Consider the following 17,151-nt stretch of genomic DNA (forward strand, 5'->3'; position numbering starts at 1 on the left):
GGAAGAAGCAAATAAAATATTAGTATTATAATAAAGGATTTATTTTTCTAATCCATTTCAATAGTAGTTGTTCAACAATGTGTCATATAAGATTATTGAAGTTAATTCCTGAAGCAAAAGTAAATAAACTAAAGCCAACACAAACAAATAACTTCAGTGTATTTTACTAAAGAAGTGGTTATGCAGAACCTCTTTTTCCTTCCTTTTTTTTTTTTTTTTATAGAATCTGCTCTCCATTAAACCAGAAACTCATTTTTGCTTGAGCTTTAAAATTAGTGTTATTAAAAACTTGTTTTGAGAATATGATTTAGGTCTCTATCCTGATTAGGTCCCAATTCAGAAATGTGATTTATGCATTTAAATGTTAGCCTTTGTTTGAGTTATGGTAAGGAAAGACGTTTTCCTGAGTTGAGCTTTCTCATATGGCCAAATTATTTTCACAAATGGCCCACTAATGTACATTGGATTTGACATGTTCTTCTGACTAAAGGTTGCATACTTAGGCTCTTGCATAGCAAAAAACTCTTCCAATTTTTGAATCCGCTACTTAAGAAGGAGGTTGGGAAACACCAGGAAACTCTGGAAGTTTTCCTTCTGAGATGATCTGTTTCCTCCCTCTCGCCCTCATCTACTTTAGAGTAATAGATTTTCTGAAGTAACAACAGATGGGTTGTTATAGAAGATATTTCAGAAGCCAACAAGTCAAGCTTGAAATAGCTTACTGAGAGTTTACAACATGAGCAAATTACTTATAAGTGGCTAAATAGAAATGTAATCAGTAATTCTCTTACATTGTTTTTGATGCACTGTGTGTGGTGGAAGTGTTGAACTTACAATATTTTATGATAAGCAAATAAAGTGACTAAAATATAGAGTAAATAAAACAAAATTGTTGTCTGTTTAAGCCAAGACAGATGCAAAAGTTTAAATATTTTCGTTGCTTTAATTATAGGATTTTTAACTTGAGGTGTGTATTAAGAGTCTTGTTTTCAGAAAGTTGTGGGTATCCATGCTTTGAAAATTATAAATGTTTTCAAAATTAGTTTGCCAAAAATTGCATACAAATCCAGAATGACCATGCTATGAATGTTGTCATTAGTATGCTGAAGTGTATGAAGCTTTGACAAAGAATGTGTTTCAAATCATGCAACAAATCACCTGTTTTTGCAAGACACCTCATGCTTTGTACTGCCAAGCTTAAAGTAGGCTTTTTAGGTTGGGGTTGCTGGTGGCTGGCAGGTTGCTAGAGACTGACTCCTTTTTTTTCCCCGCCAAACTAGGTCTGCTTTAGGATTTTTGATTTTTCTTGGAAATTTTCAGAGTTCCACTTAGGCATGCCATCAAAATTTGCCTGCTCTTCTGCTAGATTAGTTGTGGTTATTCCTTTTCAGTTCTACCCGGCTAAAGTGAAATCAATTGCCGTAGCTAGTTTTATTTATACACAAGTCGGAATTTTCAAGTACACGTGACTACATGTGAACACATACAAATGCAAAAGGCTTGAGTTGTAAAACACTGTTAGAGACTGTTCAAGCTATCCTTCCTGGACTTCCACTGTGTCAGATCACAGCTTTGGTGCTCGTGTGTGCTAAGATTTCTCAGTCTTGATAGGTGATGTTGGTGATAATGCCCACAGCCCTTTAAGCAAGTCCCCTAGAGTTAGGCACTCCACGTGTTACACATTTCAAAAGGCAGCCCTACAGCCTGAAGTTTTTTGATTCTTTGGGATCAACGCAGGATCTCTGGGTAATGCACAACTTTTCTCAGCAGTGTCCGCATGGGTTATTATCGTTCTGGCTTGCAGTGTGCTAGTTCAGAAAATAGGTGATGGAAAACAGCATATCGCGTACTTTCTCCCACAAATATGTGTACTTTCCATAGATTCAAACCCAACATTGTTCTTGAGTCAATGGAAATGTCTAAATCCAGAGAAACAATAATGAATCTTATGCGTTCTTCCCTTTAGTGGTTTTATCACCAGTCTAGAGCCTTTTTTAGGTGGATTCAGGTTTTTGAGGTTTTCCAGCATCATTGTCCTAAAGGCTATAGCTCGTCTTCTGCATTGTTGAATCTTCCCAGCTTACCTTGTATTCTCTCAGTTGGAGTGGCTCTGCAGTCACACCAGTAACTGGTACACCAAAACTTGGTTGTTTCTTCCCTTCTCCTCTCCTGAGGTTCTTACGTAACCCAAGGAATTTATTTCTGAATCCATTCTCTTCCCTTTCCTCCTGCCTTTCAAAAAGTTGACGACTATCATTGATATCTAATTTAGGCTCCCTGTTGCTAGAGGTCAAAACAAGCTAGATTGCTACTGAAAGAAGTGATCTTGTCCTGGCCAAATCTGTTAGTTCCTGTTCTTTTCCTTAAGGTGACTGCAATACTCCTGCAGCCATCTGGTGAACCCAGACCACAGAACAGATACAACTGAAAACTCACCAAACAAAAGAATAAGCTGATCAGTTTTCTGTCTTATTTAAATAATAACTTTGTAGTATTAACCAATATGTATAAATGGTAAAGAGGCAGATTCCATAGCTCATCAGAAATGGACACAAAATGGACATTTTTTATAGTATAAGTAGGATTTATTTTTCTCCTACTGCAACAGGAATTGAAGATACTAAGGGAATCCAAATACTAATTTCTTTTCTAGTTTGCAGCGAGCTAACGCTTTGATGTTACAGTTATTTGAGTAATAGGGGAATTTAGCCATTCGTCTGTTAGGGCCAATACAAATAAATAAGAAACTTAAAATTTATCTTGTTTTTATGCTACTTTACTCTCATGTGAATGATACATGCATGGATCTTTTCATTGTTAGTATTTGTATTATAGTTAACAGAACTATTGCTGTACACATTATTGGAGAGACGTGGAAAATAACTATTTCAGTGACTCAATTGAAAAGTGCATAGGTGTTTTTATGATTGACTTATGCTAGTAAAGTAGAGATGAAAAAATACCTATCTCCAACTTCTCTTTTGGTATGCAGATCTTCCTTAAATTCTACTTGTTTTTCTGTTCACTAATTGTGTAACCTAGACTTCTTAACATCACAAGGGGTTTGTACTTTTACCTTTTCATATAGGTACAGTCATTAAATAAAAATAAAAACACTCAAAGTATAAACTTGTAAACAAAACAATATCACCATTTTCAACTTGACTGTGAAAGTCAAGTACACATTTAATATGTGCTATCTTGAAATGCTACGTATTTCATTATGATAATTGTTATGTCTTTTAAATAGAAATGTTAGGGTTCTGAACTTTCATGTGTAAGAATACATTTCCATGGAAACCCTGCTTACAGTTGCTTTTTGGTAGGATACTTATCATAGTTTACAATAGAGCAACAAATTCTCTATTCCCATCACTACCAAAGTTGCCAAAATACAGGTTCATCTAACAATCTGCAAAAAAGTAAAAATGCATTTACATCAACTTGAAATGAAATGTCTTGCTTTTCTATTACTCTCACTTTTATTTTTAGGATATTAGTTGCCAAATAAGTATGATTGCAATACATTTTTTAGAGACACAGTAATAGGAAAATGCTGCCTGCTACAAAGATATAGTATTAGTTGATAAGGCATTATCTATGGTAGCCTTAATAAAAGGTTAAAACATTGACTGATAAGTTGTTAAACAATTCAAGCATTGTCCTCTTTAGAGTACTTTTAGTCCATTACATTTCATGTATAGTTAATTTATCCCATTCAGCCTATATTAAAATGTCAGTTTTACACTGAATTCTGAGGTCATGGTTATGTGTGACCTTCTTGGAAAACAACAATGGAAGTGATTCAGGATAAACAAGTGTGGAAAATGCTGTTCAGTGGATTTTCAGTTCTCTGTGTTTTCAGTAGATTTTATGACTTTATGAATGTATAGTGCTGTCCATTTAAAAGAACTTTTATTAAGTCTGCGAGACCACAAATTTGACATGGTATTCCTGGCATTACATTGTTTGGTGATTCCTTGACATTTCTGATGAGTTTTTCAAAGGATTGAGTTGTAAAGTGGTTTTGGAAAGTGTGAAAAGTTCCTCACACATTGTCATTCTGTTTGGATGTGAATCACTAGCCATGCCAAGTTCTTCTCCCACTTGGAAGATGAATACAGAATGTGCAAGACATAAAAATTATACACAAGTTTTGGTGAGTGCCTTCTCCTGTAACTTAAAAAGAGGGCATTAAATTTTGCTATCAAACGTGTTGTGTTGTAGAGGAAAAACACAGCTCCTAGAATATTTTAAAACTAGGCTACAGCAAGTGATGTGCTGTGCAGAGGAGGGGAGGAGAGCGTGGGGCAAGAAGCTAAAACCAAGAGCCATTAATCATGCACTAGACTTCAGAGAAATTTTTTTGCAAGTAAAGCTAGCTCGACAGTAAACCAGCTGTAGAAATGAGTTTAAAGTCCGTGAAGACCATGACCTACAAATCTGCCTCTGTCTCATAGGGTCAAAGAGCACTTCTCCTGCAGGCAGAGCTGCAGACGGTCCCATAAATGCAGGACTGTTGCCATGACACAGGAAGATTGTCATACAGAGCGGGATGGCAAATGAGTGACACTTTCTTTAAGCCTACAAAAGGGAGTTGGGAAGAAAAGTTTGAAGTGGATAAGTGTTCTTTCTGAAAGCATATGCATCTAAGACACTTCTTCACAGAAATTTTTCAAAGTAGTATCTCAGGTTGCTTTATCTGGCCTGCTAAATGATGTGACTTGAGGAATTTAACAAATTGGACTGGGGTTCTACTCTTGGCCTGTGGAGACAGGCACAAAAGTGTGGTTATGTGCATCCAATTTTATTTTCAACAACAGAGAACAAATTTGTTGCTGATAGGACTAGCAGATAGATATTTAATCATATTTAGATTTATGATTTTTTGCGTTGAATTTTCATTAATAATTGTACTAAGCCACGTTCCAGTGGCCCTATCTAAATGAGTACTGATACTCTTTGTAGGCAATGATTGAAATGCACCTGATTTTCTTTATATTTTAAGCAGAATGTAATAAGCACTTGTTTCACATTATCATTTTTGATGGTGATAATAGATTGTAGAGTTGATTCTCAAATTTTTTGAGTAATCACTTAGGAACTCGTAAATTAAATGCCATAACAAATGTAGATATATAGACTCTCTTCCCCCCGCTTGTTACCAGGGTTATTTTAGATTAGATTGAGAAAAACTAAAAATATTTAGGCAACAGATAAACTAGCTAAGCTAGCAGTGGGAACCATCAACAATGAAGGCGTGTGTGTGAAGCAACACATGAAACATATTAGGAAAGAATGGTTTATGGACAGTCGCATCAGTCTTGCCTAAATATGTTATATAGAGATAGATTAAATAACCCATTAGAGGGCCAAGCCTTCCAAATATGTCTAATGAAATATGAACACGTTTTAGCAGGTTGTCAGTTGATTGAGATTTAATTCCAACAAAACAGTTGCATGTGGAGCATGCAAGATCAGCCAATATTTGAGCTAAATGCTCTTTCTGCTACTGGCACATCCGAATGAGTCCGTTCTTCAGGAAGGCCACGGAGTGAAGGCTCAGCTGCCTAGCACGCTGCACCATTGCATTCCTGGTGTTCTCCCTATCAAGAGTACACACTTGATTTGCCTATAGGTGATCGGACCAAAGGCCCCACTGGCCCAGTATCTTGTATCCAAATACGACCAGGAGCTGGCCCCTAGGAAAACAAAGCAGCAGCAGGGAAAATAAAAACTTGTCCTTCCCCCTGTACTGCTTGTGGCATCAGTAATTTATGGCTCACTGCCTGAGCTAGAGTTTGTATCTGGGTAATGTTTGATGTTACTAATGGAGCTATTCTCTGAAATTTGCCCCCTTTTTTCCATTTCTATTTGGGCTGCCCCCAAAACATTCATGGCAATGACTTCCACAATCCTGTTGAACCGTTGCTTGACAATTTCACTGACTGCTCCTTGATCCTGTCATGTATGTTAACACAGAATAATTGTTGCTCCTCTGCTTTCTCAAGGCTGTCTATGATGTTATATACACCTATGATATACCCCTTATAATCTTTCTTTCCAGGTAAGGAAGCACATTGTTTTCTAGTTTCTGTTTTTACTTTTTATACACAATTTCCATTACCTGTTATCATAGTTATCTTGCCACTCAATTACTTTTCTAGTTCTCCTACATTCTTTTGACACTACTTGGAATTACATATCAGTCTATTAAAGGGTTTGTGACAGGATCACAAGATCTCCTGTTTAAATACTGTCTCAAAATATTCAGAGTCTTTCCTTCAGCACCTTTACTTCCTGTATTTTTATTTGAGAAATACAAAGCCAGGTAGATTATTAAGCTCCCACTGCAACATTCAATGATGTTCTTTTCCTTGTATGTTGAAAGTGTAGCTTTCTGGGTGATCCACAGTCAGGGTAGGAAGGAGTGTTGTAGTTGCAAGTGGGTGTCATGTTCCCATAAATTCAAAAATTCTCTCATGAAAAAATGTATAGTGCCTGTTGCCATCATCATTTATGCTGTGTAGCAGACGTAATTCAAATCAGATTTCTGTGAATGAAATAGAGAGGCATTAGGTAGATTCAGCGAGAAGGGGATATGCTACTTTGTTTCATATCATGCACGATATGAAAAAAATACTGATGTGAGAAGATTTAAAGGGTAATACATGATCTTGGAGTGAACAGGGTTTTAAGGTTAGTATAAGAATAGTATATTTTTCTGGAAACTGGGTGGAAGACTACTCTATATTTCAATTTCATTTTGTAAATGTTTCTTTTAACTTGAAACAAAAGATCTTGGAACATGAGAGCCCCTCTAAACTCTGTGACTTTCAAAGGGTGGCTGGATAACAAGGATATGTGTTCTCAGTATTAAGCAGTGTTTTATTTGCAGTGTTGTGGTCTAAATTTCACAGTAGCACAACGTCTGTGGTTTTCTGATATAGAGGTTCTGTCTGATTTCTGCTAGGTCACCTGAAACAAGTAGTGAAATACTAGTTTCTCACTTCGTAGTAGAGAGAAAACAATCCTAACAATCCCACTTTGGGAAGACAGAATGTACCAGATCAAAAATCTTTAAAATTCCCATCAGCTAAATTCTTTGACTCAAAAGGAATAACTTGCACACAGCTTTGTTTCTTAGCTTACTATAAACAGCATTTAGAACCAAAAGGCTGGTATAAACATGGCAAATGTATTAGATGAAAGAGTATTCTCAGACAAATCAACTTAATTTCACTTCAGGAATTGCCAACCAATAATTCCTTCTGTTTACCTTTAAGAGGATTTCTGTATGTAACAGTTCTGAAGTACCAAATCTATTTAAAACTTCTAACCCTGCATACAAGCAAATGGGAAAACCTGAGTCAAGAAGAAAACTCAACAAAAAGAGGAAATGGCTTTTGATGAATTTACTGGCAGTTCAGTGTATGTCCTAGTGGGAAAGCAGAAAACATAAATAAATCTTTTATTTGGTCTGAGCAGGTTTGGGAATACAATGTAGGCATTTATTGGAAACAAAACCACAATATAGTGGAATATAATGTTTTAGTTGTGTTTTCCAAAGTCTCACTCTCCTTAACCACCTGGTTGCCATGTATATATTTCTAAAAGTGTAATAATATAGGAATAAGATGTAACTGCAGTTTTGCAAGTGCTTAAGTGTTAAGATTTAATTCCCATGTCACCTGATCATCTCTATTAATTGAAAAATTACTGCATCAGAGTTATACCACCTGTTGAGATTAGTTAAAGCGGAAGCCTGTGGCCTCTGTCATTGGAGCAGGCTTATGATGCTGGACTCTTTGGAGAGGGGGTTGTTCTGGTTTTGGTGGAAATTCTCGACTTTCTTACCAATCTTTTTGAATAAATGCACCTTGAGATTATAGGGGCTTTTTTCCCTTTCCTTTTGTGTTTTTAAAGAAACGGGGGCATGTGGTTCTTTGTCCTGCTTAACACTTGTGTTTGAGAGCCAAATAGACTAGGTCAGGAGGGGATGAGTGTAGAGGACTACCAAAGGTTTGAAGAACTGAAAGTTTGTGCAAAATGTCGTAACTTTGGGTGGTCTTCTCTGGATGACACATGGGAATAAGCATTTGAAATGTGACTCATTTTCAAATCAATAAAAGGGGAAAGAAGGTGGCTCCACTTCATAAGTATTCTCAAGTTTTTCATTTTCAAAAGCAGCAGACAAGATTTTAATTTGCAGCAGATTCCTCTTCATAAAAGCACCAGTCCAACAGAGAATGTTCTGAGCTAAGGTTAAGCAGCTTGAAATAGTTAATTTTACAAAACAGTGCAGTAATAATGCTTTTCTCTATCCTTTTCCAGGTTGTTCTTTCTCTTTCATCTACTGAATAATGAATGAGGGCTCAGAGATTTCCGTACATATGGAATAGAATATTTTCTATCAATTTATATACCTTCCTTTTTGTATTTTGAGAGATGAGTCTTTACTTTTTTAACTGCATTTGGATGCAGGAAAATGAAATGTAAAATTTAGCTAAGCAATTTTATTTTCTTTTATTGTTAGTTTTACTTAGGACATGAAAAATATGGTGGTAATGAACTTATATAATGTGGAAGGTCAGTCTCCAGTGAACTAAGTAGATGTTGTATATGTAACACTGGAGAAGAGAATATATTGCAAATAGAGCATCTCCCCTGAAGGACAGTGTCATTGCATTGGTGAAAAAAGTGCTGCTTTTTCCTTGTGGGGAAAACTGGTGCTTTGAAAAATAGTGCTTGGTTTCAAAAAATGCAAAGGAAGAATTTCATGCTGTGGGTAAATAAGTGAGTTTTGACTGAATTCTCCTTTGAAATGGTTGGAGAGGAAAGCAGTGGCAGTACTGAGGACAGTAACTTCTGCCACAGAAGTCTCTTCTGGCAAATTGTCCAAGCTTAGGTGTCTAGAGGAAATAGTTGGTGTTCTCGGGCTGATGGCCAGCTCTATCACCATAGGAGAACTTACATTGGGTGCCTGATCTCCCTTCCTAAAGCACAGGAGAAGATTAGGGGCTCAGAATAAGATTCATAACATCCAGCCACTTTGAGTGAAGATATGACTGAGCAAGCCAAGGCATAAACTTGTATCCCAAGGCCCTTTGAGCCTAACTCTGACATAGAAGAATACATTTATTTTCAACCAGAGAGAGTCTGGAATCATCTTTTACAACCAAATGCTAAAAGACAAGTTTTCAGAAGGATAGATGGCCTACTCATTTTTCTGCTGAAAGAGAAAAAAAGGTACCTGCTTCTTATATGACAGATTATTGAATAAAACATTCATGAAATAGGACCTGATCTTGGTTTGTTTATCAGACAGAAGAGGTTGAAAGACAGAACTTCCACCTACTGGGAGGCCACACTAAAAAAAAAATTAATAAATACTGAAAATCAATCATGAGAAAACAGAATAGTGAGGAGTTGGGAGGACAGTGGGTTTTTTCTTTTTGAAAATGTTCAAAAGCTGTTTATGGGGAGGGCAGACTAAAGGATTTGGACACAAGTGATACGTGTATTTTTTAGTCAAATGCGCAGTAAAGCTAACTCAGAAACATTCAGAAGTGAATCATTATACTAGAAATTTCATGAATGCGGAAGTATGTCAGGTCACTCAGAGAGCACTAATCAGGCTGGGAGCATATTACAAAACAGTAGGAGTGAAATTAGACTGCATTCAGTTCATAGTGGTCATACCAAAAACAACACTTGACACTTTCTGCAATTACTCATTTGTGTCACTTCTTACAAATGTTTGTGATATAATATAAAATATATTTGTGGGTGCAGTAAGGATTTTCCCAAAGGAGACCTTTCTTGATGTTATTGCAATAATTTCTTATGGTAAGTGTACCGTGAATACATAACTTTGAATTCGATGCAACAGTGTTGTTGGAAGCTGTTTTCCAACAGACAGTTCTGCCGTTTTGGATTGACTCTCTTCCAGCTGGTAATCATATGGTACAGGTCGTGTCGCGCCCCCCCCCCCCCTTCTTTCTTCATTTTATTGCAAATAAGATTGCACATTCTTACAATAGTTATAGAGTTGCTATTTTCTTGGCTTCCTCTGCAAGCATTTTTTATTGTTTAGCCTTATCCTATCCCCATATCCAGCTCAAATAAAGAAGAAATATTTGCCTGAACTGCAGGAGTAAATGATGACCTGCTGGAGGCAGAAAAAAAGTGAGTGAATCTGTGCATGACAGATCAGAGATCAGCTGTGCACAAATATGTCCTCTTGAATTGTTGGTCAGGACATTTACTGTGCTTAATCCTTAAAAATTATTTTGCTTTGCTCATCCTTATGTGTAGAAAGTCATGGTGTAGAAAGTCAGAGTGGGGAGCAGTAGCTAGGAGCCAGTGAACAAAGCAAATTCAGGAGTTAAAATTCAGAACATTAAGAAAAGGCTCAAAGTACAAGAGTTTTCCAGAACTGCCTTTTCCAAATGTGTGTCCAGTGGTGTCTCTTGAGTCTTTATCTTCCAGCAGAGCAGGGCAAGGTCCAGGTGCTTGCAGTTGGCTGAAGTCAGAAATTTCATGGATTTGTCAGATGCGATCTCCCATTTGAGAGCTTCTACAGCAGGGAAAGAACACCTCCTGCTGCTAAGTCCTTCCCCTTCTCCACCTCAGCCTTACTACATCCCATTGGCAAGGGGAAGGAGTGGTGAATAGAATTAAGAATGCTCTTTTGATGCTCTTTCCAAATCCCTAATAAAACTTTTGTCTCTTCTGCTGTAACCTCTTCCATCATCTACTACCCCAGTAGATCACTAAAAATTTTCATCCTTTAGTGAGACTACAGACCCATCATTCCAATATTAAGATCTGCAGCTGCCCAGCTTTTCTCCATCTCGCTAAAGTGGATGACTGGCTGGTGGGGCCACTGGGGTTGCTCACCTTCACTTACCCCACTGTTGATTCCCAGCTGGAGTAAAGACACCAGTGTTTCTGAGGCTGGTATCAAGAGACAAGGGCAGAATGGGTATTGTTGTAATAATTTATATTCAGCGCAGATAAAAGGTAAAGGCTGTGTTGTCATTGGCAATTCAGCCTTGGTCCTCTAAGAAGAAATAGAAACCTGAAGTTTCCAAGGTGCCCTTCAGTATTCTGCTCCTCTCCCACGAAGGATGCCAGTAATGAGTACATAACGTTCGAAATTCCCTAGTAGGTCAGACCGTCCAGCCTAGCATTGCATCTCCTGAGAAAGGTAACAGCAAGAGATGCTGATTAGACAGCACACAAGTAGCTTAGCCACTTTCTGTGGTCCTTTGCCTTTGTGCTGCCCCACCATTTAGAACTACTGAATTAAAAATGTTAGAAAAGTACATCCTGCCTTTTTAGTAATGGGGTTTTTGTTAAGTATCTTTTGTATCTGTTTATGAACCAGCTCTATTTTATGTAATCTATTTCTGAACCTGCTGATACTTCGGACCTCCACAGCCTCATAGAGCAGCAAGTTTCAGGAGTTCACCTTCCTCTTGTAAGGAAGATTTTTTAAAATTTCTTTTAAATTGTTCTTCTGCTCATTCCTATGATTAGCCCCCAGTTTTAGCATTGCAGGAATTCAGATAGGTGAACTCTGTATTCTTTGTTATGAGTTGGGAGCAATTTAACATCTGTATACTTAGCAGTCCTAAATCCTTTAAGGAAAAAAAAAAAAACCTCTGCAAAAATCAATCTGTATATCCATGCAACTAGACCAAGAAAGGAAAAGCGCCTTTTTTTTTTTTTTTTTTTTTTTGGTGGTGGTGGAATCCAACATATTGCTTTTAAGATACATGACTGTGAAATTAAGACTGCCTCACACTCCATATGCACAAAAAGAGAGAGATAGGATGGGGTGATAAACTTAACTGTGATGTTTCTTGAGTTCTTAGTATTAAATTCTCCAGTAGAATTGTATGTTTACAAAAGAGGGAATGGAGTAAGAGTCTGAACAAAGAGACTGAACTCCACCTTCAAAGTTCTGCTGCAAATTGGAAATTTCAAAATTGAGTATGCAAATCAAAATTAATTCCCAAAGATCAAGGCGATGGATTGCTCCTTCAGTTAAGGCTATTTTCATACTAGATTATTAATTTCAAACATCTGCTGTTTAAGTCAAAATAGGCCAGAGAATTAAGTCCATTGGTAGTGCAGAAAATGTTGAATTGAGGGTTTTTTCCAACTAAATCTGTCTGGAATTTAATTGTAATTTCAGCCAGCTCTCAACTGTAGCAATTTGGTGTTAAATTATTGTATGGTACAGTTAAGTCAGATATCGATATATGAATGTAGTTAGCATGCCAGCTGGGTGAGAGAGGGATCTGTTTCTATAAAGAAAAGTGATATTTTTTTCCCTGCTATTATCTGTTTAGATTTTAAGGATTTTTTTTTTTTAAAAGCACAAATTGTATTTCCCTTTAATTTTAAGCTGATTCAAATAGTCATGTAAGCTTTTACGCACTTGCACACTAAGTTGATGAACTTGAAAAATCCGTAACCCTGGATTTGAGCTTGCAAATAACTTAGGTTTTATTTTGACTTTTGCATCTTAAATGTGTGTTCAAGGTTTTTTAATTTCATTTAATTCACTTTTCTTAAAACAATGCACTATGCAATGCAAATTTCCTGATAGTGATCATGATTTAAAGTTCAAATTAATTTTTAATACTAATGCCTTCAGTTTTGAACTTCAGTTTTTCCTTGCATTTATGACACACAAAATGGTGATTAATACAACTGATTTTAGGAGGAGATGTTGGGAATAATTTAAGCCCTCTTTTTCTTCAGCTTGCTTAGGTTTTTTAAATTACTTGTATCTTTTGTCCAGCTCCTGGACAAGCATTAGCAATGTGTGATCTTCAGTTTGGCTGTGGTACAGTGTTTTTGCTGCCTTGCAAAAATGTCAGGTCTCACAAAACAAAAGTGTGTCTTTGTATGTAGCGGTTAAAAAATATGCTATGATTTCATTTTTACTTTCACCAAAATGAAAGGTCTATGTGGTCAGTTGTACGCAAGTGACAGCTCTGTCATTAAAATGGAATAATCCTGGAGAGGTAGCAAAGGGGAAGATGTTTGAAAACTGAAATTTTATGGTCAAATAGTAGTTAGGAACAATCTGTCTAGGGATTCTTCGTGCTACACGTGGAGATACAGATTTCTATCTTTAGAAATCAAGCTGTCTGCTAGAATTCAGGTTTTGTCATCAAAGGGGACTTTTTATTACAGCTTTCATGCTACAGTATAGTTTTTATTCCAAGCACAATTACATGGTACTAGTGAATGATGGGTTTACCTTTCGTACCCATACTTTATTTAATTAGAAAAATGGTAATATTTCCTGCATAGTGAATGTTTTATTTAAGTATGGAATGCAGAAATATATTCCCACAGTTGCCGTTACTTTACAATAGCATATTTTGGCTTCTTTTTAAAAAATGACTTTTACTTTCATAAATTTTTATTTCTAAAAGGTTTTGACTGTTGAAAATGGGTAAAGGAATGCAGAGCACTTATGCTATGTCAGTATGTGACTACTCAAACATTTGTCATTCTTCTTAAAAGTTTTGTTTTTATTGAGAATACTTTAGAAAAGGCTTCCAGCAGATATGTATATATTCATTTGTGTGACCATATATATGAAGAGTGAGTGACCTCTTTAAAATCCTAGTGTTTGCATTGGAATAATAAATTACCTATTTATTTTATCTCCTGAAAAATAAATCCATCCTTTTCTTATGTATGCCCTAGGCCTCTGCTGAGTAAAAGCAGTGTGATGTGAATCTCATCTGATTTTCTACCAACAATTGTGTATCCTTTCATTACATTTCCATCAGGTCTGAAATAAGCCTACTAGGTCTTTATATTGGTTCTTTGAAATTCAGGCCACATTCATTTAGTGTTGTGTATGACATCGAGAGTTTAATGGAGGCAATGCAGTTAGAAACGTGTGTTGGTGATAACAAAATCATTGTTCGTCACTGTCAGTGCTAATTAGTTTTAGTGGTGGAAAAAACTTTCATTCAAGTTGCTGAATTGCAATTTTTCAAAAGTGACAGTGGACAAATAGCAATAAGCAATCCAGCAAAGTGAGTTAGGACTTTGTCAAAATGGCACTTCTCCCGGTGCCCAATGCAAATGTGCAAAGAAGAGCAATGGTGCGTGGCTTTTACATCAGTGAGGGCAAATAGCTGTCTGAGGTTCAAACTAGTTCAGAGTCATCAAGGGAAGAGCACACCTCTTCAGAAAAAGACCCAGTGGTTTGCTTTCGACAGAAGGAAAAATGCAGCCTTCTTCTGATCTTAGCCACACTTTCACATAACATTGTCTCGTGTGACATAGATAAGCTTAGGAAATGTGCTGCACAGGAGGGTACTGTTGTGTAGGTCTGCAAAACTGCCTGGGAAATCATACTTTGAAAGTAGGTTGCTGTGGGTAGGGCAGACTATGTGTTAAGATCCAATTATCTTGTAAAATGGGGAAAATTATTGAGAGGAAAAAAAAGATGAAAATTATCAGGGACAAGTTTACAGCAGTACACTTAGGCTTAAATACAAGAATGATAAAGTGCACAAGTAAAGGATGGGGAACAGGAGCAGCTTTATAGAAGAGGGTACAGATGTTATTTCAGCACACAAGCAGAGCATTAGTCAGCAATGTCATGCTATTGCAAGAAAACAAATACCATCTTGGGATGTATAAACAGGAATGTAACTTTCAGGACACAGAAATTAATCCCATAAAGCCTCAGTGAGAGTACTGTATCCAGTCTGGGGCAACATGTTTCAAGAGAAAAATGAACAGACTAAGAAAGACTCAAATGGAGAGCAATGAAAATGATCAGCAAGCTAGACAATATGACCTGTGAGAAACCTATTCTTCTACCTCAAGAAGGGAAACTTGACAATGACTATGACCTTTTTAGAATATACACAAAACTTGTATAAGGAGAAAGGAACTGATGATATACACTTTATTTCCTTGACAGACAGGATATAAAAAAATGGCGTATACTGTAGCAAGACAGATTTAGTAGAAATCTCATGAGAAACTTTCTGATCATAGGAGATGCTCTAAAACAGACTGTATTGAAGGTCTTTGAGAGGAGGCTGGGAGAGACTATATATCAGAAATGCCATTTGTATAAAGCCTTCTGCCTTAGGAAAAGGGATTGATTAGATATGTTTCTGAAGCCCTAACCAGGTCGAGGATGGAATGACACTAGTGCAAAAAATATTGTTAATTGGGATTGTGGCTGGCTTTTGCATAGATTTTTGAAATGCAAAGTTGTTTGTTTTTTTTCTCTGCTCTTTCTCAGATACCTTATGTTCTGTTTAGATATCATCAGTCATCTAACCATGACTGTTTTTAAATTTAATTCTATGTATTTATACATATTATGCAATTTTATCAAAAAATTAAGTCTGTTAAACATGACATTTGAACTGCCCTTTCCAGTTGTGTTTAAGACCTCCCTATTTTTACTGCTCTGAGCACAAAAAGAGTAAAGGGGAACTTTAGGATTTGAGAGAGTTCATTTTCCTCATGTGATGACTCAATCTTATTCTTTCCTGGGGGAGCAGAGTCAAAGGTAGCTGTAGATGATCACAGCTTTATTGAAGACATAGTTGCTACGTTTAGTGAGGAAGTAGTTCACGAATGCTTTATTTCCAATTCTAGACTAGATTGCGTTTTATTCCAGCAACTGGGAGCCCTGTGGTGACACACACACCCACCCACAGGAGCACATCAGTGTTACCCTAACACAACAGAGGTAGACATAGAGCACCCAGCAATATCTAGATTTTGGAGTAGGGACACTCCTAGGCTGATTATTTCCCTTCAGTGCTCATTTTTTAAATGGTACCAAATAACATGTTGGAGGAATCTCATCATGATGACCCAGAAAAATGTAAATGGTCCACTTCTGACACCACATACGAGTTTGTCAACCATTTTTCTGTGGTTGAAACAAATCAGTCTGACCTGGGTGTGTGTGGGGGGGGGGGTTGCCTGTTTTAAAGAAAAAAAAATTTCATTGCATCCTAGGACACCTGGTAAATTCTTGACTGATGCTCTCTGTCAAAGACTTGGCAAGTGCTAGTATCAGCTTCCTAGAAACCTGTAGCATTACACTCCAGGGAGCTGCTCCGAAAAAGAAAAAAGGTGTCTAATGGAGGAATATAAATAGAATGCCTAGGGTATATGGTATACTCTCAGGACTGCCTTTTATTCTCTTTCATTGTGTGCGCTGCATTCTCTGCAATGACAGTGATGGCTATATTGGTTTCAGACCATTGTAATGGAAACACATAAATATTTGCCACTTGCTTTTTTTCTACCACGTTTTTTCTTCTGCTGTGAAGTGCTTATTAGAAGCCATCCCATTGCTACCCATTGTCTCCTGCGTGACATACTACTTTATCCCAAAGGTAGCCAGTCTTCCTGGGACTACAAGCACATACTCTGTACAGCTGAGAACCATGAGATGTAGTCCCTGTACCTTAGAAGTGTTGAAGACCGTTACATGGATGAGAAATTACATTTGCCACCCCAGGATTTCACTGCTCCACTGTAGGCCTGGGCTGACTGGGTGTGCACCCAGGAGGTCGGTCTTAACTTACAGCGGTGGCTTACCTCTGAACACACAAGGGCTGTGGGTTACCCAGGAGCCAGCACGGCTCCAGTACAGGAGGGATGCTCACCACCCTATGTGGCTCCAGGGTCAGAGGCTGGCAGCCACTGCAGTGCATCAAGTTGCTGTGCTGTGGGTTTGGACAAGGACTTAACAGGCTAAGTCAAAGGAAAATGTAGCCATTCTGTCCTGAGGAGGTATCTACTGCTGTTTGGACAACAGGTAATTAGGGAGAGATATCTGGTGTATTTGATATTTGTATAGATGCAGTAGTTGAGATTTTGGAGTTTTCATAGCAATTAAAACCACACAAAAGGAAACCGTCTTTTAAGTAACACTGAAGCAAACTCACATTGCAGCTGAAAAAACTTTGGTAGAAGCCAACGGCAGCTTGGTTTTTCACTAACAGGCATGTACTGATTTAAATCTCTAGCTAACTGCTAGTCTTTTAGGTTTGTTGTGTCATCAGGCTTCATTACACCACTCCGTGTAATACATACTGCATGCCAAATTGTTGGCTATCTGCAGAA

The 17,151-nt window shown here is 37.3% G+C and overlaps 1 protein-coding gene across 17 annotated transcripts in view; it reads left to right on the plus strand.

The window, feature by feature from the left end:
* Window positions 1-17,151, plus strand: part of LOC142042141 (potassium voltage-gated channel subfamily KQT member 1-like) — a 515,171-nt gene that overhangs the window by 162,728 nt on the left and 335,292 nt on the right. The window contains exon 15 of one of the 17 annotated variants that reach the window (XM_075051717.1): window positions 13,738-13,797. The exons of the other annotated variants lie outside the window; for them this stretch is intronic. Coding sequence (XP_074907818.1) covers window positions 13,738-13,768 — 31 coding nt within the window. The 3' untranslated portion in view covers window positions 13,769-13,797. The remainder of the gene's footprint in view (window positions 1-13,737; window positions 13,798-17,151) is intronic. 17 annotated transcript variants of the gene reach the window in all.

This window comes from Buteo buteo, chromosome 19 (genome assembly GCF_964188355.1).
Source record: "Buteo buteo chromosome 19, bButBut1.hap1.1, whole genome shotgun sequence".
NCBI lineage: Eukaryota > Metazoa > Chordata > Aves > Accipitriformes > Accipitridae > Buteo > Buteo buteo.